Source organism: Argentina anserina, chromosome 4 (genome assembly GCF_933775445.1).
Source record: "Argentina anserina chromosome 4, drPotAnse1.1, whole genome shotgun sequence".
Lineage (NCBI taxonomy): Eukaryota > Viridiplantae > Streptophyta > Magnoliopsida > Rosales > Rosaceae > Argentina > Argentina anserina.
Genome location: NC_065875.1, coordinates 16,871,197 through 16,897,493, shown reverse-complemented (window position 1 = coordinate 16,897,493; position 26,297 = coordinate 16,871,197). Strand labels below are relative to the sequence as shown.

Below are 26,297 nucleotides of genomic sequence, written 5' to 3'. Positions count from 1 at the left end.
ATAAGAGAGAAATTTTGAATAAAAAATAAAAAATAGGATTTTTTTTTTCAAGCAGTGGTGGTGTAATAGTCTTTGTTTGCTTACAGTTGTTGAAAAGCTATTCGATACAATTTATACAAAGACAAAATAAGGAGAGCGGTGATAATGTCACGAGGTGTTCATGGCGAGTTGTGTCGGAGAGGTGCACTTGTTGTTGAGGTTGGGCAGTATCTTTGTTTTTCTAAAACGAACCCCGGCCGTTTATAGACTAAAGTAATCATGTCAGTCATATTTGCATACATTTCACGTCGTAAAAAAAGGAAAGAGAATGCCCCATTCTTTCTGATGCTGTTGCTATCAACTCAAGCAGCATTTATCAGAACCGTGTTATATGAACACATAATCTTTTTCTCTGACGCATTCACCGATTTAAAGATTATATAGCTATTAACAAAATTATTAAATTGAAGCCGTTATTTAGCCGATTCACGTGATTCTGATTTACGGAACGCTTCTGTAAGTGTATTGTTTTTTCTTCAATATAACAGCACTTGAATGACGATTTAGAAGATGAACAATACTACTAGTTAAGATAAAGTGTGTTCAAACTCGTTTCGAGTTCGGAATCAAGGCCGCCGGAGAGTGAAAGTTGCACGGAAGGGTGCGTGAACCCGCGGGTGAGGGAGAGGAATAAAATAAGTGAAAGAATGGCATGGGGCATAGAGACCGCATGTGGGTTTGACAGAGGGGAGAGGGGGCGATGGCGGGGCCCACAGTCAATCATGGCAGAAGATGCTAGTCTGGCCTGACGTCAATCACTGGCCATAACATACACAGCAACGCCATTGACACGTGTTGTGCTATTAGAAATTCAAATAATATTCTCCTTGACCTCTTTTTTTTTTGGGTTTTATGAAAATAAATGTAAGATTTAACTCCGGTCGAGTAATGACACTGCATGTTCACGATCACATTTTCTGAATTTGATGCTTGATAGCTGAGACTTCTTCCTGTTTTCTTGTTGTGAGGCATAAAATTCTTTTTATTTAGGGGATTCCCTGCTCCAATATGTGTTTGTAGTTGCAATACGTGAATTATATACGTTGTTAGTTCTTCAACTCCGTTAGTGTTTAGTGGCGTCTCAGTAGCTGGATATTTTAGATGTCGTTTTTCTTAGCTTTATTCTTGCGATTTTTATTAGAGAGATTCTATTCATATCTCTTAAAATAACACTTAAATTTCCATCTTTTTTCTATATAGTTTTGATTTAATCAATGCATATGAAATTACTAAAAAAACATATAATAATAAAAATAAAATAAGGGAAATAATTTTTTACTTATATATTATAAAATAAAAATATAGATAATTACCATTTATATTTATTACTAGACAATCCAAAATGGGATATCAAATTGCAGTAAATGATTTAATTGATTACCTTCTTTTTTTATAAACATCAAATTGAATGTGAACGATTTAATGTATAAACTATATAACTATATAGAATTTCTCATAAATTTTGATTTGAGCCAAAAAAATAAAACTCGTTTATTAGAGGTTAGAATATTTCATATACATTGATGAACAAAACTTATTAATTAGAGGTTAAAAATATTTCATATACGTTGATGTTACTATAATGAATGCAAAAATATAATTTACCAATTTATTATAAATTTAGAAAACGAGTGGAAGAGTGATCGAATTAATTCCAGAAGATAGTTTGTGTGATTATTATGCATTTTTTTAGTTGTATATAATAAATAAATTTGAAAAAGAGTAGGAAAAAAATTAATAGATAGTAGTATGATTTGATATATCAAATTAGATAATTGTCATTTTAAGAAAACTTTAGAAATCTAAATAGTATTTTATGTATCTATAAAAATAAAATTGAAATCTACTGAGTAATAAAGTCTAAATACCGTTTTTAGATATATGATTAGAAGCTCTATTTTTATAATACCGAGATTGTGGATCTCTCCATTGTGGTTTTTTACTTGATATGATCAATTTTATAATCTGTACTCATAGAATTGCGAAGACGATTTTGACTATGTCCTGAGTTTATGATTGGAATCTCATTTGGGTTTAAAATCATATGACAACTTCTTATATATTCCTCAAGTCTTCAAACACTCGATTGGATTTTGGTTTTCCCGTGACCAAGTCTAGACTGAAAATGAGTGGATCGCCTTGGTGATCTAATTTGTGGGTTGATGAACATAGACATTGGAGTTTCAAACCATGCAATTTCAATCTTTGTGTCTTCGTGTTTTCCTAAACACTAAAGTTGCTTGGTTAATTGCATAATTTGGTGTCTCTTTTCCACTACAAGAATGACATGTATAGGATCTACCTCGGTCTCCTTTCGTTGTCACTCACTTTTAGCCCACGGAATGAATACTATGCGCGCCATACCTTAGTTTTTGTACTATGTTCTACCATTTTAATCATGCTGTTTTTTTAAGGTATTCATATAAACATGGTTCGAGCTTGATTTAATGCCACTCTGTCTACCACTTTAAAGTTTGGTACAACTAATACTCAGGCATTCTGGCATGTTATGTCACACCTACCACAATATTTATATTGTATTAGTCGCATGTTCATAGTTTAGTATCTTGACCAGAGAATCGTAACACAATGATATCGATCGAGTTCAAGAAAGGATGCCTAAATTGTATAACAAACCGATCAATTTTATATTTGAGTGGTGTGACGCCCTAGCTAGTGAAATTCTTGCCAATACAGTTCCTAAATTCCTAATTAAGTATCAAGACTAATTAAGCGTCGTGAAGAAATTGTAAGTTACATAAACTCCGCAACTAAAACTTCCATCTTTGTGTTCTACATCACCTATCGATCAAATACATTACCAAGAGTTTCATAATTGGTTTCCCCGTTTGTTCTTCGAGATGCTCTCCCTTTTGCAAACCGATATAAGCTTAAATCCTAGAATGCTTCCTTCTTTTAGCTGTCTCCAAGCTCATTCAACTTTCTTTTGAACGTTATAGCTTTTGATGATCAAACTTTTCGACCTGGAAGTTTTGCTAACAGTTATTCATCTAAAAAAAATAGTTATTCATCTCAAACTGATTAAAAAAAATAGTCCAAAAGCACCAAAGATTTCCAACTTTCACGTCAGGGTATGAGTTTTTAAGTCTCACACTAGACACCAAAAAGGCACAAGTTATTGTTCATCGCCGTAAAGTTGATCCAGCGAAGCTTTCGAGCCTATAGGAAATTTGAAAGTGGGGCTGTGTGAATATCTAGATATGAACGTAGCCGCATGTTTCTTAATTCAAGAGAATATTTGGTACAGTTGGCAAAAGGTTCTTGTTCATTTCTATCAAACATATCTTTAGCTAATCTTTTCAATTCTTAATAGCAAAACTGAATGATGGATGGGAGAACAATCCAACTGTGTGAACTTCATGAAAGAACTAAACAAAACAAAAATTGAAAAGCCAAATAATATATAATGAAGTTTTTTTTTACGATAATATATTATGAAGTATGAACCATATGTTTTAGTCTAGTTTTATAATTAGGTATCAGATCTACAACGTACATTATCATAAGGAAAAATATGGACGCACACGTGCATATTAGGTTGTATACAAGGTTTTATATATATATATAGTGGACCAATCTAAGTGGTTCGCCTTATATATACTTCTTGACTCATAAATTCATAATCAAAGGTGGCTTGGATTGCCAATTTGAATTTGGCGACGAATGAAGTATCAAGTATGTGACGGCTTTTATCCCGAATCCTACGTATATGTTTAGTCAAGCTCGAATCATCCACCGCACAAGTGATGAATTCGATCCAACTCCGGCCACCAACATCCGGCACAACCAGTGCCAAAGTCATACACTAACACCAGCATCAATCCAAAATCTGATCATAGAGCATCTCTAATTGATCTGTATTTAATCTAATTTGAAGTGACTCATCCTTGCAGTACTTCCATGTTTAAAACGTTGGGCAATTGGTAACAATAAGTTGGGGCAACTTATTGTAGATGCTAAGGCACCGTAGTTGTAAGGAAGTAAATACTACTAACTTTTCTCAGAGTTCGATCAATTATTGTTTTCGAAGAGAAAGTTAAATCCATATATCCCTAATTCCTCTCTTTATTTTTCTTCTCAAATTCTTGTTAGGTTGGGTCACTTGGGTGGGTGCATGGTAGATTTATAGCTCTTTGATTACATAACATGCATGAAACAGCTTAAACCTACAGATACATCATACATATATATGTGCAGGGTTCTTCGAAACTCATTCATATCTTTGAACTATTGTTACTAGCAGCTATGATACAAACCCTCCAATATAATCGATGAAGTTAAGATAACAAGACAGCTGACAACAATGGCCATTTTCTTTCCTTAGGGTTTAAGCTAGGGTTTGTCATATATCCACCTATGACACTACCATTTTGCTTGCTGGAAAGAGTGAAAGACCGAGAAGGAATACTAGATTAATACACAGTCAAATACTGAAAATGGATAATTCTCAGAGTCAGAGACAAACATCCATCCTAAAAAACCACCACTCTCTACAGTGACATCTACCAGTGAGTACAATAATAACACATACAGATCCAAATGAAGAACAGTAGCGGAATTTATATGCAGACCCGAAGTCTGAAATTCAGCTTGTCCGTGCAATTATATTCCAGTTTATCTTGGTCAAGACCACATGACATGATTGGAACCAAGGAATAAAATATCGGTGACTACAGAAATATCGAGAGTCTAAAAAATGAAAATTTCGACGTAAATTTTGAGAAATATCGATCTTAAAAAATAATTGAAAAAATTGATGGAAATTTGAATAAAAACATGTAAATTTTGAATGAAATTTTGAGAGGTGTTTCTTTGATCAATTATTTATTATATTTCAAAAGAAAATATTGCATAACTATTAGTTTATAATGAATTATAATAATTTGAGGCGAAACAGTCGTCGAGAATTCTGAAAAGTTAACACTTTAAAGTTTGTACAATTTTTTTTTATGACTGGGAACCCAAAGGGAGGTTAGGTCATCACACCTTATATACATATGAATATGATACATTGAGCATAAAATTGCATGAGTGATTTATAACAACGTAGATGATCTATGAGATATAAAATTTTAAATTATTAAGACTTTGTACAAAAATTTAATTATTAGAACCATATACCACATAGAGAATCTGGTATAAACATTAATTTATAGTTATTGTGAGTTTTATTATAAGCTAACATGATACGGTACATACTTAACCATTGAGAATTAACAATAATTTACTTTATTTATCTAATCCATGACCCAATAAGACATGAAAAATAGGATAATGATTATTTAAGGTGTAACTAAGAATGTAGTAAAATTGAATTTAATTATATAGAAAACTATATTAAAAGATACAAAAAATTTAAATTTATTAGAAATGTCATGAAATATCGGTAGTGAAATTGAATTTAATTATATAGAAAATTATATTAAAAGGTTCACAAAATTTAAATTTATTAGAAATATCGGAAAATATTAAAAATATCAGAAAATATTGAAAAATATCAAAAATTTCAGACGAAATTACTTTGGTATGACAAAAATATATCCTTACCCGAAAAAAAAAAACGAAATCGTCGATATTTCAATTTTTTAGTCCTTCATTGGAACTAATCGTTGGCTTGGACCTAACTTTAGGAGTTAGGACCTTCAAGTATGGTAGGGTCAAGAGGAAGGTAGGGTCAAGAGATTGAAAAACCATATTTATACATAAATCTATTTGCATCTCCGTACCCGCTTCGATTTCCGTAATAAGATACTGGGTATTCCTCGTACTAATACCCTTAAGGGATCAAGTTTTCATACCCCCTCAATAAACGTTACTAGTAATTTATTTTGATATAAAAAATTCCAATAAAGTACACAAAATATAAAAAAAAAAACCAAAATAAAAATCAATATCATGATAAAATTATCCCCTTATGTCAAAAATTATTGTACGTGCAAATAATCACAAAAGATATTTTGATATTTTTCTATTTATTTAATTTGTCTACTAATTTATTCGAGTGAATATATATTAATTAATTATATTAAATATGTAATACATTATTAGGTGGGTATGTGGATAAAGATCGAAATACTATCCCCACCCCTTATCCATTTCCGCCGTCCGAATAACGGGGATTCCCGTACCCGTTACTCTATTATACCCGAAACACTCTCCCATTAGAGTCGAATACACGTGAGTACCTTGACCGCTGGGTATTTTTGTCATCCCTACCTCATTTATCCATTTTAAGAAAGGTTTTGAAAGGCTACATCATGGTGACCTAAATAATGAAGAGGCATCAAAACTTCATAACAATACCATGGCCCTTCTAACTTCCAACTGCCTTGGTCAGAGCTTGATTGGAATAGTTTCTGGAAGCATTGAAATTTGAAAGCACTTCCGGAATCTCGAAAGTACTTTTGATCGTCCAGACTTTGCTACAAGTGTTCTATAGGTCATAGAAGCATTTGACAAGTGAAGCATCTCCAAAGAATTTACTGAATAAGCAAAAGGCAATTTTCAAGGCCGGCATGCAAAACTTTTCATACATGAATCCAAAAACATCTGCATCGACCATACAGGTCTTTTATCACATACAAAACCATTCAGACTCCAAGCACCAAGTACCTTCCACTAGATGGCTCGCCTTACCTCTTTACTGCGGAACCTCACATTTAATTTCTGATCCTTCCTTGTGTTTACCTGAAAATGACATCTTTTGACACCTGAAATGTCGAAGGAGACTGATTCGACTTCACAATATCTGGAATTGCAGACTACAAAAGCTGGAACAATGGAAGAAAGGAACCATATATTTGAACAAATAATTAACACATGTATATACATAAATTTTTGCCCTAACCATTAGATCTCTAATTGCTCACACATTTGGTGAAGCACATATACATGTGGATCACCAACCTACAAGTCTGCTACACTAACACGAATGGAATACAAATCAATACAAGGAAATAGACATAGAATCTCTCGCCGGGGCTGCTAACTAAGAAGCAGGATTGTTAGACAAAGATGTTGTTGTCCACCCGTTCTGTGCTCCGTTATCGACAGGCACTGTAACTCCCCACTTCCCCTCAGTGTCTGAGGGCTCTATAACTTTAACAGACCCATCCGTCAGTCCAACGGCAAATTGATATGGCTCCTGCAGATGTGCTGTAAGAGCTAGCGGGTACACGGTTTGGCTGTCACAAAGTAGGACAAAGCTAGTTTAGATGACAATAGGATTTGGTGGGAAAGCTACCACATAATTTTTTTAATCTCGAATAAAGAATGCTTGAAATTGAAAATACCTGCTTGGGGAAGCTTGTGTCAAGTACACTGACATGGCAATACGGCATCTTAGTTTCAGACTATCAGCATCAAATACTCCAATATTGCCATCGGTAAAACCAGCATAAACTAGTTGACTATTGGGGGAATATGCTGCACATGTTATTGGTGCTGGCAGTACATCTTGCGGCAGCCACTGCAAGATACAATATCACGAATCAGGGTTATGTTGCAAACAAACAAGGTAACTCATGCCAATACATTGCATACCTGTCGGATGCATTCTGCTTTAGCAGCATCATATAACGCTAGTTGACTCTCATGGCATACCAACAACCGCGTTTGATCAGAATAGAATTGCACTTGCGTGTCACCAACAGGCGCCTTTCCGGCTGGCAGTTGAATTGTCAGTGATTTTCTCTTATCCCACGTATCCATGTTCCAAAAGCATAGCTGCAATTGCAATTTTTGTTGTAAAGAACAATTTCAAAGAAACAATACCAGGAGACATGGTTATTCAAATTGAATACATAAATTAATACTACTCAAAAGACTCATCAGATAAGTATCTAATGGCATAATGAAATACGTGAACCATGCCAAAAAAGAGAGGACATAATAAACTTTAGTCTTTTATAGTATGTCCAAGCATCTATTAACACCTTGATAAGCTCATTGAGCATATATATACCTGCAGCAATATCTAAAGACCTACAATCAACGTACATTCAGCTTTAAGTATCCCCAAAAATTAAAAAGAAATAGATTGAACAGAGGCCAGAGCACACAACAACGAGAAAAATTGACAAGTAGTTCTAACAACATAAGAAAGAGTGTATGCCACGTACTTGAGCATCAGCACCTGATGAAACCATGATCATAAGGTTAACAGAAAACGCTAATCCAGTGATGTGCTTCTGGTGGCCTTTCAATTTTGATTTGACCTAAAAGCAAAGCAACCCAGTTGTTATTGACAATCACGGAACACTTTGCTGACATGAAAATAGACAAAAAGATGCTCAACCAATCACCTCATCAACTCTAACATTGTAAATGTGGATACTTGAATCTTCTGTTCCGATTGCTATGATATTATTATCCAGAGGATGAAATGCCAAAAAGGTTGAGGCTGGTGGAGGTGACATAAAAGTTGTCATTACCTGCAAACCCACAAATTTACATCACAAACGTGACTACAATCCAATACATGATGAGGAACACGTAGAAGAAGAAAAAATTAAAAAACTTCATATGGGTGAGAAACATTACAACAGTACTAAATTACCTTAAATGTCATCATATTAAACAGAGATACTTTTCCACCACAGGCAGACATCACATAGGAATCATTCTTTGAGAGCGCAATACATGGAACTGCTTCCTCACAGTTTTCTGGGACATCATTAGTCATCAAAAGACCACTGTTGGGTTGCCAATGTTGCGGAACGACATTAGCGGTGGCCTTTTGAACCATAAAGAAGTCAGAGATATTTTCTAGGAAGTTGCATGCAGTATATGTTTTGCACTAATACATGCAGGGTGATGCAGCCTAAAAACAGAGATATCATTACTGTTTTATGGACATCACCTTTCCGCTTGGATTTTGTTCACTGCTTCTCCACTTCCATAGCTTCTGGACCCCATTTGAACCAAGAGCCAGAATGCCGGCACCAGAATTTGTGTAAAGAAGCCGAGCAACCTGAACTCAGAAGGGACCACGCTAGCAACTATTACCCAAGAGAGTCTATGACACCAAATTCCATAACATAAAAAAATATAAATAAATAAAAAAATAAAATTACCTTGTTAGCAGGATCTTTACTATCTGGCATTGTAGCCACTCGACAGTGAACAGGATCAACAATTTCTGCAAGTTCCCAACGTTTACTTTTATCAGATGAATCTTCTAATAGTCTTCGTTTTTCTACACTTCTTGCCATCGGATCAACTCCATTCTACATCAAATGTAAGAAGGATTAGCCCTACATGGGAATATTACAATACAATTAAATATCTTAATACACTTAGATTGGTGAGGTTGTATATCAAACTTTATGACTAAGACTACAGCACTAAGGTTGTTTGATAAATCAAGTGCATGAACAACCAATCAGCTGTGTATATGTGAGTCAGTTATGAAATGTATCATTTATGTCACATACAAGAATCTGAGTAGGTCTGGCCGGAGAGCTTGCATCCATACGGTCCACTTTATTAATGGCTGGATTGATAGTTGGAACCATGGCCGAAGTAGATACCTGATCAAGGAAAATTAAGTACATCACGTTCCCCACAAAGCGCAGTTCAAATTCTCAATAAAAACAGATATGCAAGTTCAATTGAAGGTGTAGTGAAATATAACCACCTTCATCTCAATAGGTGTTCTTGATGCTTCATAAGATCGATTTTCAATTGCTCTCAAGGATCTAAGACCGTCAGCATTTGCAAGAACCTTAAATCCATTGTCAGCAGTGGTAACAACAAGCAGGTTTCCTTCTTTATTGAATCTCAAACGAGGAACAGGCTGAAGTAATCCCAAAGCTTATATTAGCAGATAACAAGGGCATCCTCTAATCACACTCATATTATTTAAAATATGAAAGTAATAACAATGAGGTTTCTTACCGGAAGTCCACCATCAGCATCTATACGAAGAAGAAGATTGGTGTTGTCCATATCCCAAAACTTTATCTGGCTATCTTCACCAACAGCCAAAAAGTGATTTCTTGTGGTATCAAATTGTGCAATGCCAGTAGATTTCTTTCCAAACCCACTATACGTCCTCTTTATTGCACCTTCACTTTCATTCCATTCAACCAGGTAGGAGTCACCATCTTTACTAGTCCCACATGAGAACAATCTGGGATTTAAAAGGATCAGTTGTAATTTATACACCGTCACATGAACAAAGAAACGTGATGAAGAGACTATTTAAACCATGTGGATCTTTCTTTTACCTATTTCCATCATCACTGTACAGCATTGTGGTGCACCACTGCCCAGGAGCATCATAGTCAACTCTGGAGCCCACATTGTCATACAGCCAAGCTTTAATTTTCCCATCAACAGCTGTTGAAAATATAAACTGCAAATAATACAAAGCGGTTACAAAACCAGAATTGCGTCTTCACCAGAAGAAGCTTCCCCAATAATAATAGGTATTGTGACTGTTTGTCCTATCATTCTATAACCCTTGTGAAATTCTCTACCTGAGATTAATAAAACGCACATAAAGGACAACTAAACAATATACCTAGCAAGATTGTGGAGCACAAAATTCATGGTACATAAACCAATACTAAAACTAATAGAAGCTGGAGTCTTTAAGTTGGAGCTATTCTAGTTCTTTGAACAATCACATGCCACTTTCAAAATGAGGACAGAAGGATACTGACATTTCACTTTTATCACCAAGTGGCTGTAAAAAACATAAACTTGTTTACTGTTTTCTTTTCATACTTTTAGTTATTTTAAAATTCATTTTTGCTGACACTCTAGTTTCTCCATAAAATTACCAGTATAACCAAAGAAAAAATTGCTCCATCCAGATTTCAGGAAATGAACATCTCACCTGAATATTCTCCTTCTGGTGGGGGCAAACCGAGTAAACAGGTGCCTCATGACCTTCAAAGTGGAAAAGCTTTCTTCCAGCCAAATCCCAAACCTTTTTTCAGAATGTAACGGGAAAAAACGTACACAAAATAGTCCATTATATGTCTCAACTTGAAAAAAAAATTAACAAAAAGAATTTTAACACACTTTTGGGTACCCACCTTGATCACCTTGTCATCACCACATGTTACAACACATAATTGCTTGTTTGGATGAGAGAATGCCAAGTCATTCACACCACCACTGTGAGCATCAATCTGGTGAGACAATTAAATCCAAACATCAGTCTACAATGAAAACAAATCTCTTTGTGAAGCAGCCTTAAATTAATCACAACATGCCTCCAGATGCTGGCGTAGATCATTAGACCCTTGATAAGCATACAGATGAACCAAATGTTTCGAAAATGCAACACCTGCAACAACAAAATTACAGGGAATCATGTTTGAACATGCAACTAAATGATGCTAGAGCTGTGTTGCTGCACATACCAAACAAGTTTCCGTCTGGACTCCATGATACACGGCTAATAGACATCGTTGAATCCTTAACGATAGCCGCCTATAAGAGACTAAAAGTTAGCATACAGCAGGGATAAGAATGAGGAGTGCAAACCTTTACCATATACTGGTCATGAAGACCAGGATTTTGAAAACGTGAATTTGATATTCTTATTACTGAGAAAAACATTAGTAGTAAACTGATAGTTCTGATAAAGTGATGGGGTTTCACCTGAAATGGCATAGAACAAGCACCCATATCCCATACTTTGAAGGGCTTGGACACCAGCTTCTCTCGCAACCCAACTTCCCACAGAGTAACTTCTCCGTTAGTACAGCCAACTGCTCAAAACAACAAACATGTTACTCAAGTCGGATGATAGATTTGAAGCGAAACTACATGTTCAAGGTTTCACTATCAATCCATAATCATTTCAAGAAATTAGGTGTGTTGCAGGCAATGTACCTGCTAGTAACGTGTGATGCGAGGGGTGGAAATCCATGCTCATAACAGTGGATCCCTGACGAAGTGTGCAAGCTACACCTTTTGGTAGGTCATCTAGTGACCACGAAGCATGTTGAGGAGGATAACTAACCTGAAAATGTAAAAGTAAAAGTTTCATTAACTATCAAGATACAGATGACAAATGCAAGAAATAAGTATCCAGAAATGAACTAATAATACCTCATCAACAGATTGTTCAGTCCGCAGGCGTTTCATTAGTTGTTCGTGATCAGATCTTGAATAATCAATCATTCCAAGACCAGTTGATGGTGTTCTTGGATGCTTTAATGATGAAACTATAAAGAAAAGAAACAAATAACCCAAATAGCTCAAACAATAAGTACAACATGCTCAAACCTGATAATCAATCAAGCGAATAACACAATGACCAGGGAATGCAGCGCACTAAATACTTCTTCTTAGACATAGGACAAATGAAATTTCCTTCTTAAAGAAAAAGCGGGAAAAAAAACAGTATGTAATATCCGATAAACAGGCCAAATGGATTAGCAAAGAGAAGTTCTCGGAACTCTTCAAAACAGAGACAAATCTCCCAGAACATGTATCTTTTTCAAGTAACATGATTTTTTCTTCAATCTCTTAGAAAACTTTGATTTTCTTCTTTTCACTAAAGCTACATTATCAGTTTATCACCTTAGGAACAAAAGAAAATACAACATTACTAAAAATATTATATGTATGTATATAATTCGTAAGTATGCTATGATGTGTTGGTTTCTTTGGGTGTTCCGCCTACATTGTACCAAAGAAAAGAAGTATGATGTAAACTGCAAACCGGAGCTAAACAAATGAATATCTAACCTTGACCCAGTTGAACAGGCAATGGTGAAGCAGAGACTGGAGCTGAGTGCATAGATATGGAAGTAATAGCATTAGACACCCATCCTGCTAAAGCATTCGCATTGGCAGCTGCAGCAGCAGCAGCCGGAGGGAATGGCTGTACATAGTGAGACAAGAGAATATTATAACATCAACAAAGAATTTCAAGTTTTCAACCATTATAAATTCAAAAAAGAATTACAAAGCAAGATATGAACATACTCCACCAGGTGCTCCAAGAGGAGCATATGTTAAAGGCTTCGTAAGAGCTGCAACTGGAAGAGGAACTGGTGTCGACGCACGAGCCCCATTTGGCGGAGAACACGAGTGGTCCATGAATAAGGTCTTAATATCAGGATTGGGCCTTGGATTCTTGCATAGCTGATGCTGCCAATTTAAACTGCAGATAACATAAATGGCTGCTTCAGGTATCAAAATAGAAATTCACAAACTAAAATCAAAGCAATTTCAAACACCATACAAACCTTTGATTGATCAAAGTCCGCAAGCGCGACGCCCTCAAAGTGGGGAAAACCAGCTTCTCCCGGAACAGTGGATTTGCTTCTATCAATTTCTTCAGCTCTACAAGCATTATGCTTCTCGCAGATTTAGTATCGCCATATTTCGACAACTGCTCATTCTCTCTGCATCATACCATAAACCCCCAAAACTGCACATTTAAGCCCCAAAATGCCGAAAACTAAACCCCAAAAACACATTTGCTACTCAAACCAACTCGAATTCCAATTCGAGCACAGAAACACATTACCTGAAGTTGTCAAGAGTCAACAGATGTGTAATCTCCTTGTACAACTCCTCATTAAATGTCGAAAACACCCTCAAATCCTTCACCAGTATCTCCACGGCCTTAGCCCTGTCCTGCCTGAGCTCATTTCCACATCAGAAAACCCCCAATCAACAATAATCACTCAAAATAACCGTCCTTTAAACAATAAAACACTTCTAATTTCCACTATAATTACTCAAAAATCAATAATAATTACCTGTCGAGCGCTTCGAGATACTTCTGCTTTCGAACCTCAAAGAAGATCTTCATGGAGTAGCGATTCTCGTCGACCTTGGTGAAGCCAGACAGGTACTTCTCCACCTCATCCCACTCTCCCAGCAGAGCCTTCTCCTCAAAATACTTCATATTGAAGAAGAATCCAGACTCCTGCTCCAGCCTGGGTTCGCATATTCAAAATTAGAATTCAAAACCTATATTTACCACAACAACAACAACAAAAAATAAAAAATAAAAATCAAACTAATTAAAGAGAGGGGGGCGGACTGACCTGTGTACGGCCTCCTTGAATTTCTCCTCCTCGAGGAACTGGAGGATGAGGAAAACGAGCTCTCTACTCAGAGAGGACATTTTTGCCCCTGGGGGAGTTGAGGCTCTGAGAGAGAGAGAGAATCACGCGCGCGGGGGTTGTTGTTGTTGTTGTTGTTGTTGTGGAGGAGTGGAGATTAGCGGCGGCGGGAATCGAGGGGGTGGTGGCGGGTCTAGGGTTTTGGTTCCATGGATTCGGCGTTTCAACGAGAACAGTGCGGAAGCACTAGAAGAAGAGAAAAGGATAAAGGAGAGAGAGAGAGTAGTTAGTTGTTCGCACTTTCTTCGATGCGTTTTCCTGCTGGGTCTTTGTTTTACACCCACCTATCACTGAGAACCTATCACTGACAAATTAAATCCCATTACCAATCGCTGATAAGAGAGTGTGCTTATCGACTGAAAGGTTCAGTGCCGCATCATTTCGTAGAGGGACGAGATTCAGAGATTGAGTTAGTCGGTGGTTTTGATAGGGTGCGGCCGCGGTAGGGTTTGGATTTGTTTCGGGGAGTTTTAAGGACACGTGGACGGGAGGGAGGAGGTGGGATTCGGGTTCCGGAATCGAGGGCGAAATTGAAATGGATTGAATAATGGGTGGTAACGTCCATGCCCCATCCCTCGTGTTTCATTGTCTGAGGCCCTACGTGTCGCTTCTCTCTAGTTGGATCTGCTTGCGCCAGAAATGTGATGTTACTTGACGTCGATTGTGTCATTCACTTTGTTTTTTTAATATCTTTTGGGGTGAATTTTTGGCCAGACAAAAGTTAATTTTGTCCCATATTGGGGAAGTAAATCTTCGTAAATGTTGGTCTTGATTTTAGGATTTACGATTTGGTTCTTGGATTCTGGACATAATGCTTGAGTTTTGAATCTTTCTTCGTATTATTCAAATTAGCATGTACCTGCTAAATTTCTAAAAATTACACAATCACTTCAAAAAAGGTTAATTTTAATTTATCTACTTTTTACTATCCACAATTTTCTCCTTATATTAAGTTATATATTACTTCTATTACGTTTTCACCTTTTTTTTTTAATTTTATTTTATTTTACATTAATTTTTGTAGTTTACCTTATCTCTTCCACATAGTATTTTCTCTTGTTATTTTTTATCTTTAACATAGTTATTTTGGAGACTTTAAAACTTTGGTGAAATTGTTGACACCAAAGTCAGGCTTCTAATTATATTAGTGGAGATGAAAATAACAATAGTGTTCATTGTATTGTATTTAGTGGCCTAGCTCCACTCTCTAGTGATTTTGATGGTGGTGGCGCATGGGTTACGAGTTTGGTTTGTTAAGCTAACTTTACTCCCCTTATGTGTTAATTCTCAATCATTTTTTAAGTTTAGTATGCGTCTTTAGTAAAATAAGACATTATATCAGACCAAGTTGAACGAGAGCTTTTTCAATAGGATCATTTTGTTGAAGACCACTTTAATTCACTCATTTTTCGATGTCATATTCATATTTCAACTATTTAGTTTTAAAATTTATATGAATAAATCATTTTTGCAAATTTTCATTCAAATTGAAAATTGTTAATGCATTCATAGGGTGATTTACCTTGAGTGGTTCATTGACAAATTTGGTTTATATGTTAATTTGATCTACTTTGATAACCTAATGTTTACTAAATTGGCTGAAAAATTTGTATAAGTAATATAGGCCTAAAATCTAAATAGTTGAGAAATGTGATAAAAAAAAGTTTGTCTTGATTAAAAAGGCGAAAGAATAGTTTGCTATTTGCTCAACGCATGACTCTATTTTAGACCACGGTTGTAACAAACAAAAAGGAAGTTTGTCTTAAATAATAATTATAAGAAAGTCTTCGACTACTCTTCAATAAGATGATCCCTATTGGACTAGCTTACAAGTTGAACCTACAAAAATACAAATATCAGAGCATTTGCAGCAGACTCTCTATTATAACTTTTAAGTTATTTTAGAGAGCATGTTTGACTTTTTACGAAAATTAGTGGCTACACCAGACTCTCTATTATAACTTTATTTTAACTTTGAGCTATATTTCTCAATAAATTTATATAGCGAGATAGCTCAAAGTAAAAATATTTGAATTTAAAACATTCATCTCGTATGTAATTATATCATTTATAGAAATTTAACTAAAATATGGCTAACATTGCTAGAGATGCTCTCAATCATTCAAGTTGATTCAAAACCAAAAGCTGTATAACCAAGAAGCAATGATACTTCTTGATTATTCACCAAAAATGGTATACCATAAATGGAATCTCAACATAATCACAAAGAATTGTACAAAAAAAAATGAAAACTTGAAGAACAATACCTCATAAATGCTTCACTCTAATTTAAAGATAATTTTGTTTTGTTACCTTCAAACGAGTATTTGACGTCTATAATCTCACGCAAGACTTGTACATGTCGTCAACCCCTCAGTTTTCATTTAGAATTTTATGTTTATCTCACAATGGTAATTGTGTCATTTGAATAATTGAATCCAACCAATGCAATCACCACTTCAGTTTCTCCAAGTTGCTTAGTGAGGACTTAACAACTTTGTCTAAATTTCACAGACCAATCCCCTATCCCCAAATCATCTTGAAAGAATTACCATATAATCATACATACTTCAACTCCAACTTATAAAAGTTGTTCATCACAACCCTGAAACTCTTGTTTTCCAACTGTCCATACTTTAATGCCAACTCATATACTTCGTCAATTTGACCTGATCGAGAATACCCCAATACCATGAATAGCTCAAAATCGTAAGTCACTTTCTCATGCGGCCCAAATTGGCTAATGTTGTGCATAACACAATGGGAGAAGAACCCACCTTTGTTGAAGACGATTCTTGGAATTTAGAGAGAGTCAATGACGTTAGAAGCCTAATGATGAAAGACGTCGATGATGATGAAGCCGGGTGGGTGTTAGGAGAGGAAGTGTTTTAGGGATTGTTGGAAGAAAAATGTGTCGGTGAAGGGAGTGGTATCGTTTGGGAGGTCGATGGTGATGCAGCCGTTGGGGGGGGGGTTTGGTTTGTGAAAGCTAATGACATTAAAATGAGTGGTGGATACAATTACCCATGCAAATTAAACAGAAAACTTTGAAACAAAACCACTGGTTGACGACATGTACAAGTCTTGAGTTGAATTATAAATGTTAAGTATCTATTTAAAATTAATAAAATTAAATTACTTTTAAATTAGAGTGGAGCATTTGTGAGGTACCTTTCTTAAAATTTTCAAAAAAAAAAAAAAGCAGTGTGCTGAACCATTTTTTTTTTTGGTATTAATGTGCTGAACCAGTTGGCATTAGAAGGATTGGGAGTGAGGACGACCTACCCGAGACATAAAGAGGCGGGCCTTGGTCCGGGTTAGTCCATTCTTCACCCGACCCGTCTCGACCCCAACTCATCCCAAAACCCTGAGAAAAACCCCTTTTGGAAACACAAACTTACAGACAAGAACAACTCAAACCTCTTCGACACACTCCAATGGCGGCCAAGGTCCACGACACCAAACTCAAGAAGAGGAAGCAATTTCCCGGCGACACCAAGCCGGACACCAACCGTAGTTCCACTTCCAAGAAACCCAAACTCGCCGGCTCTAAACCCACCACCCCTCGAACCAATGACTCCTCTAAACCCTTCAAACGCCCCAACCCCGACACAGAAAAATCGGCGCCCTTGTCGAAGAAGGAGCTTCGGGTCCGTTCTAAGGTGAGTGTGTGATTTAATTTGGATCTGGGTTTGATGTAAATGAAGGGTTTTGATTTTTGTGTTTTGTTGGGTTTGTGTTTGCAGGAGCTTGCTGAAGCTAGGAAGAAGAAGAGGAAGCCTTATTATAATTTAGAGCATGTAAGAATTTGTGAATGTGCTGAAGCATTTCACTTGGAAATTGTTCTTGTGAAAATGAAAATATTAGTAGGAACTAGATTGTTTAGTATCTACAGGTATACTTAGAAAATTAGTGACTTCATGCATTACTTATGCGTATATTTGTGGGCTAATGTCTGTAAATACAAGTATGAACATACCCTATTTGAATTGCTTGAAGTTGAGGGTTATGGTTTTGGGCTGAAGTTGTTTTGTTGACATCTGTTTGTTATGTAGGAGCTTGCGCATCTATGGGAGAAGATGAGGAGTCGGGGTATATCGAAAGAAGATAGATACAAGTATGTAAATTTTGAAGTTATATCGCTGTTCTTTGCTGTTTGAGTTGTATGGTGTTTGAGCTGGCTTTACTGTTGATGGCCTTTGCAGGTTGGTGAGTGAAGCACTTCAGAAAATGAAGGGGAAAATTCCTGAAATTGCAAGCTCCCATGTTTCTTCCCGTGTTCTACAGGTGATTTGTTAGCTTCATTTTTGTATATGAGTCTTTAACTTTTTGATTGCTTGCAGCAGCCTGTATTTATGTGTTTTCTTTTGCCTCAGACTTGCGTTAAGTACTGCTCAAAAGCAGAAAGGGATGCAAAAAAGAAAAAAGCAGACGTTGATGCAAAAAAGAGAAAAGCCGAAAAGGATGCAGTATTTGAGGAGCTTAAACCACATTTTCTTACCCTTGCACGCAGTGCATACGGTGTTCATCTGGTGAAAAAGATGTTGGACAATGGTATGTTTGAACTTGGAAATGACTGTATAGTAGTGTTACTTGCTATAAATATAATTTTATTTTTTTAATTCATTAGTAAGTTACTTTCTGTGTTTCGATTTGCAGCCTCCAAACAGCAGCTTGCAGAGTTTATCTCGTCACTCCATGGACATGTGGCATCCCTTCTGCGTCACATGGTTGGATCTGTAGGTACGTTGGAGGATATTAGTACATGGATATAAATATCACCAATACCCAGCCAAATGTTTTTGTTCCCACTCTTACACTAAGAAGGATCATTTTATTCTTCCTGTTTCAGTTGTAGAGCATGCATACCAATTAGGAAATGCAACTCAAAAGCAACAACTTTTGGGGGAACTATATTCTACAGAACTACAGTTGTTTAAGGACTTGGCCTTGAAGAAAGAGGGCAGGTAAAGAACACTTAACAGTGTGAGTAGTATTGAAATATCCTCATTGCACCTTGTATGGTTCTCGTTGGAAATTCCTAAAGGAACCATGTATCACGTGTCTTACTGCTGTCCGTCTTCTGATTAGTGATATCAAATTTCAGGTTGGTCGATGTAATAGCAAAGTTAGATCTGCAAAAACCGTCAGTCCTGAAGCATATGACTTCGATTATTCAACCAATTTTAGAGAAAGGAATAGTTGACCACTCTATATTACATAAGGTGTTGATAGAGTACTTCACCATAGCTGAAGAGGTATGTTTGAGATATTATATGCACTCAATTATTTTTTATGAGTTATCTTTTTTTTTTTGAAGTTAATCGTCCGTGATGGTATATGGTTTTCCTTGTCATTCTAGTCTTCTCCTTCTTAATATTGACTTTTTTTTCTGGAAGTTCTCTGCCACAGATGTCATTAAACAATTGTCAGGTCCTCTTCTTGTCCGAATGATTCATACAAGGGATGGATCTAGGGTTGGAATGCTCTGCATCAAGCATGGCAGTGCAAAGGTTTACTGAAATTTCTCTATATTTTATTAGGTCCAACTGAACATATATTGTAGTTAGTATATATGCACTTACTTTTGGCTGATGACATCCATCATCCTTAATTGTCATGACTTGCTTTTAGGAAAGAAAGAAGATAATCAAAGGAATGAAAGGCCACATATTGAAAATAGCTAGCGATCAATGTGGAAGTATGGTAAGTTTATGGGATTCTTTGCTGTCATTACTTTATTGCTAGTAAAAGAAGTACTGTCCAATTTCTTATTGCATGCTTCTTCCAGTTTTGTTCCAGTTGGTTCAATTAAGTGCACACATGACACAGCTTTAATTTTTTGAATACATGACACAAGTTATGATATACTCTGCAGGTGCTTGTTTCTCTTATTTCAGTTGTTGATGACACAAAGCTTATTACAAAGGTTTGCTCTTCATGCAACTTTATTTGATTTTGACCTGAAAGCTTCTTCTTTTTTTGGTCTTTACCTTACCAAAGCTAAACACTCCTGATTGCAGGTTGTCATTAATGAGCTTCAAGAACATTTAAACAATCTTGTCTTTGATAAGGTTTGTGTCCTTCCTGCCTCTCACAGTCTCACACTATTTCTGATTGATAAAATATTTAGTCAGTGGTTTTACTATGTTATGTTTTCGGGTTGTATGCTGACTACTGGAATACCTCCATAGGATCGTCTACATTCTCAGACCACTTCCCCTAGAAGAAAAAAATAATGATTGATTGGCTAAATTTTCTTGTCTCATTTATAAGTTATTTTTCACATATGCGCGTTAACCACAATCACACATCCACAGTGGTATGTTTCCACCTTGCCCTGACTAGATAAGAGATGTTGTTTGCTGTCTCTAAATTACAGGATGGAAGGCGCCCGCTATTACAGTTACTTCATCCAAATTGTTCACGCTATTTGACTCCTTATGACCTGGCTTCTCTCAATTTATCTATCCCTTCTTTATCCAACAAGGTGAATCTTCTATTACTACAGTAGAAAATAGCATTATGTGTGACTAATGATTTATTTGCATGTTGACTTACTTTATTCTGTCCCGTCATAGGTTGAGTCAGACATCCCTTCTGAAGGGAAGGAAACTGAAACTAATGATCCTGATGAGAGTACCATATCATCAGTTGATGGTGGGAAAAAGGATCCTTTAGTTCGAAGGCACGAATTGTTAGTCAAGAGCGGGCTTGCTGAGGTTTGTTGCTATAGCATCCAACTACTCCCAATTATAAACAGAATATTATATAGAAGTTGTTTCATCATTCATTTTCTACAGTAACAATATTGACTTTTATAATGGTATGCCTTACAGAGGCTAGTTGATGTATGCATTGCAAGTGGAGGGGAGTTACTTAGATCAAACTTTGGCAAGGAAGTCATATATGAGGTACTCATTTTAGTTCTGCTTCACTGTTGGAACGAAGTAGAGTTTTCCTGAATTGGAAATAGTTCAAGAAGATTTGAAAGACCTTACCTTTCAATGCATGCAGGTAGCAACAGGGGGTGCTGATGGAATCCTTCGCCCAACTTTGGATGACAAATTAAATGAACTCTATGAAGCTATAGCAACACTTGTTGCAGAGCCTAAATCTGAAGAACGAAAAGATGAACACCTCCTTGAGAACTTCCATTCTAGTCGGACCATTAGAAGACTGATCTTGGATTGCCCTGCATTTGCTTCCACTTTGTGGAATATGGCGTTGAAAGGGAAATGTGAATTGTGGGCGCGAGGTCACAGGTAAGCTTTCTCATCTTCCTGGTCTTATTTTATATACAAAAGTATGTGAATTTTTTTTCTTAGATCTCTATTCTGTGATTGCAGCTGTAGGGTAGTCTCTGCATACTTAGCATCTTCGGACTCTAAGGTAAATAAGCTGGCAAAGAAGGAATTGCAGCTATTGATTGATGCTGGTACTCTGAAAGTCCCCGACGCACCAGCAGTTATTGGAACTAAAGAATGAAGAGAATGCCCCAATATCTGTAATGGCGTGGTGGCGACTTGCTAAACACAATGCATCACCAATCCGACCGAGTTTTGCACTAAATGCAGTTGGAAGGCAAAGTTCAGTTCTGTACGACGAGTATTTCTGTATGAGATTCTATAACTAAACAATGTTAATGGTACAGTCGCAATCTGTTATAAAATGGCATTTGGATTAACAAGACTCCATTCATTTTCGATTTGTGATGCTTATTTATAATTAATGGGTATTACTTTTCTCCGTTTCCCTTTCTTCCAAGTCCCAACTGTTATATGTTGCTAGATTCTGATCGACGCTTCAAATAATCAAGGGCGTTTTGACCAAATGAACAAAAACGGGGCATTTGTGTCCATTGAAATTCCCTATTTCCGTTTCAATGATTGTTAACGGTATGACATTTTTACCCTTTTTTATGTACAACCACTTCTCTTTTTAGATTTAGAGTCTCTCTTGTTTGAATATCGACGCCGCCCCATTACCTCGACGACGACGCCGATACATCTGCCTCGACTCCGATCTACGTCAATGACGACGACTCCTCAGTCCTTTTTCTAAGGAGAAGAACATAAACCCTCGACCAAGGCGCCGATCATAGTTCTCTCTCTCCGGCGTATCTGCCCACAGTGGTTGAGGCTAAACTCTTGATTTTATACGTCGGCGAAATTCATCTACATCACAGCGCTGCCGAAAATTGAGGCTAGGTGTGGTGGCCGTTCTTGTTACCTGCAAGCACTGTTCTAAATATCCCGATATATCTCTGATATTAAGAAAACGATACGATAAGTTGCTTATCGGTCTATTATATCGGTCAACCCGAAAAATCAAGTCAAATGGCGATATATCGGGTCAAACCGAGTTTGAGCCGATTTATCGGTGCCATTTTTTAAATATTTTTTTAAAATCACATCGTTTTGAAAAAATAATTTAAAGAAAATGAAAGTTTTGTTGATAATATTCAATGACGAGAGAGTTTATGATGAATGATCACCTTTATTTTTATTAATTAATACTATTTATGTATTTTAATTGTCAAAATAAGCAAATATTTTTTTATGAAGTTTATTTAGTAGATTTACTTCTATAAGTTTCAATTTCACAAGTTTATTTGGTATATTTTGATGTATATGTTTACAAATATATTAAATTTAATTAAAAATTAGTAAAAACGATAAATCCGATATAATCCGATATATCTCGATATATCCCCGTTATATCTTTATTTTACAAAACCGATACGATGCCGATAACCGCTATTTAGACCATTGCCTGCAAGGTGTTTGATGTTTTGCTAGAGTGAAATTTTGATGTATGTGTGTGTGTTTTTGTTGCAGTGAGAAGGTCAGAGCTAAGAAGGATGAGTTGCTTGTGACCCGGTCGAATTCCGGCTTAATTTTTGCGTTTTGTTTTTCACAATTTTAGTTGTTAACCTAACCTATTACTTGGGGGCAATAATTCTCTTACTGAGAGGTATATACTTGTGTGGCTTAAAGAAACTACAGAAGGTAGATGTTTTAATGGTAATATTAAAATTGAACTCATAAAATATTACCTCGTGCATCCATTAGGTATCACTACACTTACTTCTCTTGGGCATCCATTAGTATTCATGCTGCAAGAGAGTCCGTCCATTCTCATTTGCATTTATATAGATTATGGATTAAATATTTAATTAGGAATTTCATTACTTCATAAATAAACTTCTTTTCATTATAGGAACCAGCTTAGTTGATCTATATTACTTAAACTAAGAGCCTTTCTCTTCAGATCAACTGCAGCCATTGAGAGCCTGCCTAAGCAGTAGGTACAAAATCTACTTGCACAATCATCATTCTTACTACATAATCTACATGCAACTATGAACTTAATTTCGTACAATGAGCCCCCTTTTGGCTAATGGATGATCTTTGTTGTTTAAGTTTTTCCTCCTGTAACTCGTGTTGCTGTTGTGTCAGTACTTTTTCCCGTTGCTTCAATCGGAAACTTGACTGGGGTCAGTAACATGTTTACTGAGTGTTAGTAATTTGTTATTGGGGGTTACTAGTTGTCAATAATTTATTATTATGGGGTTACTGAGTGTTAATAATTTATTATTGGAGATTACTGAGTGTCAATAATTTGTTATTGGGGGATTATTGAGAGTCAGTAATTTTTTCAGGGGATCGGTGGACGGAGTCCCGCGACGTTGATTGAAGTTCGGTGATTAGAGCTCAGAGTCTGGCAAGATTCCGACAAAGTGATCTCTCATCAACTTTCTCTCTTTATAAGTGTTTAGATATATGAGTGTAAAATAGTCTCAAAATATACAAGATCATAGTTTTTGTACTATTTGGTCAAATAGTTGTATATTTTCTTAAAATGAATGATCACATTTTGAATTTGTCATTCAAATGGTCCAAATTTGTATGAATGGGTCATTTTTCCAATAATCAATGCCTTACCAATTGTTCAGGAAATCCAGGAATTTGGAAGATTTGGAATCGAAGCGACTAAGCCAATCAATGTGTTACCAGATACTAAATTGAAGGCAATATTCATGGCAATGCAACGAAGTTAGTCAAAAAAATTAACTTGTTCTTCAAAGAAATCAATTTTTCATTATGAATGAAAAAACAATCTATTCCCTACAGGCTAAGAACGAACACAAGTAGATCTACTCTTCAAAATTCCCCTATCTGATCTGATCTCAAATACTGGTGAATCACAAGTAGCCCTACTATCCCTTCCTTGTTCACAATTCAAAATATGATGTCCTGTTCTCAAACACCATAAGCTCCGAGATTTATCTTTCTCGTAAATTCGAGTCCTGAGATGGGGATATCCTTGAACAACATGATCAGATGGGTTGAATACAGGGGTTTCCCTGTTCGATCTAGCATTATAAGTGCCCTGAAACACATATGAAGGTGGACTAAAGAGTGAGGTTTCATTTCTTGATGCTGCATTATTAACCTTCAGACAGTTTTCGATCACTTTCGCCTCTTCTCTAAACCGGTTTCTAATATCTTTCAGGCCCTTGATAACTTTACAAGACCTCGACCGGCTTATGGGATTCCAAGCCTTGTGTTCTGAAGCCTTGGCATTGTTGGGAGTCTTGTAGGCCGTGTAGGGGATTGCACCACACTTGAAGCAGAAATTGTTCCATCTCTCCAAGTCAAATGCTCTTCTATTTTCATCATCAGAGAGACATGAATATGCCTGCAATAATATAATCACCAACATTTGGAAATCCAGCGTTTCATATTTTTATTAAATCGCAGTACAATGCAATTGAATGCACTAACACATTAAGAAGCTAAATGGCCCATCACGTCAGAAAGAATTGAAGAGACTCTAACCAATTCATGTACCAAACTTAGTGAGGCATAAATACTGTCAAAACAAAAATTAAATTCTGTCTTGTACATATTTGGGGCAATTGGGTTTTAATGGGTGTGGTGAACTCATTGGATTCTCTTGTCAATTTCTCCCCAAATCAGGAAATCTAAAAAGATGAAATGTGGAAATGAGAGCAATCCTAACCTCTGAGACGAGTTTGAAGGCAACTTCAGCGTTGGCATGCTTATTCTTATCTGGGTGAAGTTGTAAAGCTGCACAGAAATTATAAATTACATTACCAAATCAAGCAAATTTCACAACTTAGGTAATTTGTAAAAATGCAAATGCCAAATCCTAAACGTACCAAGTTCATGGTATCTCTTTCTTATAACATCAATCCCAGCTGTTTCTTCAACCTGTAAAAATAGTGAACATTTTAATAAAGAAAGCAAAACAAGAAAAACCAAGAATGGATTTTGACGTCTTGAATATGAAGAAACTCACCCCAAGAAGACGATACCAATCGACGAAAGACTGAGCAGGGTTGGTGCAATGCCTGTGAGAACAGGCGACGGAAAATTTCGAAAGAGAGCAAATCTCTGTCACCAACTGCGATTTGAAATCAGAATGTTGTCCCATTTTCTCCCACCAAGGAAGGAAAAAATGGAGAGAGTGGCCGGAGAATGGGAAGGAATGAGATAGAGGATCAAAGCTAAATAGGGTTAGAGCAAAGATATTGTGGGGTTTTGGTGTGCATGTTTTGTTTTATGAGAATGAGAGAGAGAGAGAGAGAGACGCAGTGATTACAAAGAAAAGAAGGGTGTGATTACAAAGAGAAGGGTAATGTGGAGCGGTTAAGAAAAAAGAGCCAAGTTTGCGGATGAGATTTTTGAAAGTGGATCAGTTGGTGCGGGAAGGAATGAGAAGAGGTGAAGAGGTCAGCCTTTGATCCTGCCACGGTGGGAGCGTTTCAGAATAGTCTTCCGGTCATTATAGTCCTTCTGGCTACTCTTCAGTTTTACTCTAGCTCTCTGTAGCTTTTATATGCTTGCATTGAGGTTCAAATTTTGAATCGACTCCATGAATTGCATTTGGTTGCAAAATTAACCATAAATCTATCATGATGAAAAACATATCATTATCGTAAGTCATAAATAGTGTTACATAACAATTTATATTGGAGATCGCAAATCTAAAACTGGACAATTTTCGAATTTAATAAAAGTTGATTGTAAAATAGAATATAAGATACGGAAAAATGATGACCGACGTTTTCGATAGCTATATATATCAGCATTACAGTACTCAGAA

General features: G+C 36.2%; 4 protein-coding genes across 4 annotated transcripts in view; 2 read left to right on the top strand and 2 right to left on the bottom strand.

Moving 5' to 3' along the window:
- LOC126791182 (probable protein phosphatase 2C 34) overlaps positions 1 to 26,297 on the top strand; it is a 133,997-nt gene that overhangs the window by 97,560 nt on the left and 10,140 nt on the right. The gene's annotated exons all lie outside the window — the stretch shown is intronic.
- Positions 6,842 to 14,360, bottom strand: LOC126791175 (topless-related protein 2). Its single transcript, XM_050517588.1, has 25 exons — positions 14,085 to 14,360; positions 13,794 to 13,973; positions 13,559 to 13,672; positions 13,275 to 13,433; positions 13,012 to 13,189; positions 12,772 to 12,907; positions 12,130 to 12,245; positions 11,911 to 12,040; positions 11,677 to 11,786; positions 11,436 to 11,505; positions 11,286 to 11,359; positions 11,106 to 11,201; positions 10,904 to 10,996; positions 10,290 to 10,417; positions 9,958 to 10,192; positions 9,698 to 9,856; positions 9,495 to 9,590; positions 9,135 to 9,287; positions 8,921 to 9,031; positions 8,618 to 8,794; positions 8,364 to 8,492; positions 8,181 to 8,276; positions 7,603 to 7,785; positions 7,353 to 7,528; positions 6,842 to 7,244 (listed from the first exon to the last, which is right to left on the bottom strand). Exons 1-25 carry the CDS (start codon positions 14,162 to 14,164, stop codon positions 7,049 to 7,051), a joined length of 3,375 nt encoding a protein of 1,124 aa, XP_050373545.1. The 5' UTR covers positions 14,165 to 14,360; the 3' UTR covers positions 6,842 to 7,048.
- Positions 17,500 to 21,913, top strand: LOC126791176 (pumilio homolog 24). The gene is made up of 17 exons (XM_050517589.1): positions 17,500 to 17,824; positions 17,909 to 17,962; positions 18,218 to 18,279; positions 18,368 to 18,449; positions 18,539 to 18,716; positions 18,822 to 18,905; positions 19,015 to 19,129; positions 19,270 to 19,420; positions 19,562 to 19,675; positions 19,797 to 19,868; positions 20,041 to 20,091; positions 20,186 to 20,236; positions 20,545 to 20,652; positions 20,744 to 20,884; positions 21,002 to 21,076; positions 21,180 to 21,427; positions 21,512 to 21,913. The coding sequence occupies exons 1-17, from the start codon at positions 17,600 to 17,602 to the stop codon at positions 21,648 to 21,650; spliced, it is 1,950 nt and encodes a 649-aa protein (XP_050373546.1). The 5' UTR covers positions 17,500 to 17,599; the 3' UTR covers positions 21,651 to 21,913.
- On the bottom strand, positions 24,300 to 25,657 carry LOC126792282 (J protein JJJ2). Its single transcript, XM_050518740.1, has 4 exons — positions 25,491 to 25,657; positions 25,351 to 25,402; positions 25,191 to 25,258; positions 24,300 to 24,866 (listed from the first exon to the last, which is right to left on the bottom strand). Exons 1-4 carry the CDS (start codon positions 25,623 to 25,625, stop codon positions 24,300 to 24,302), a joined length of 822 nt encoding a protein of 273 aa, XP_050374697.1. The 5' UTR covers positions 25,626 to 25,657.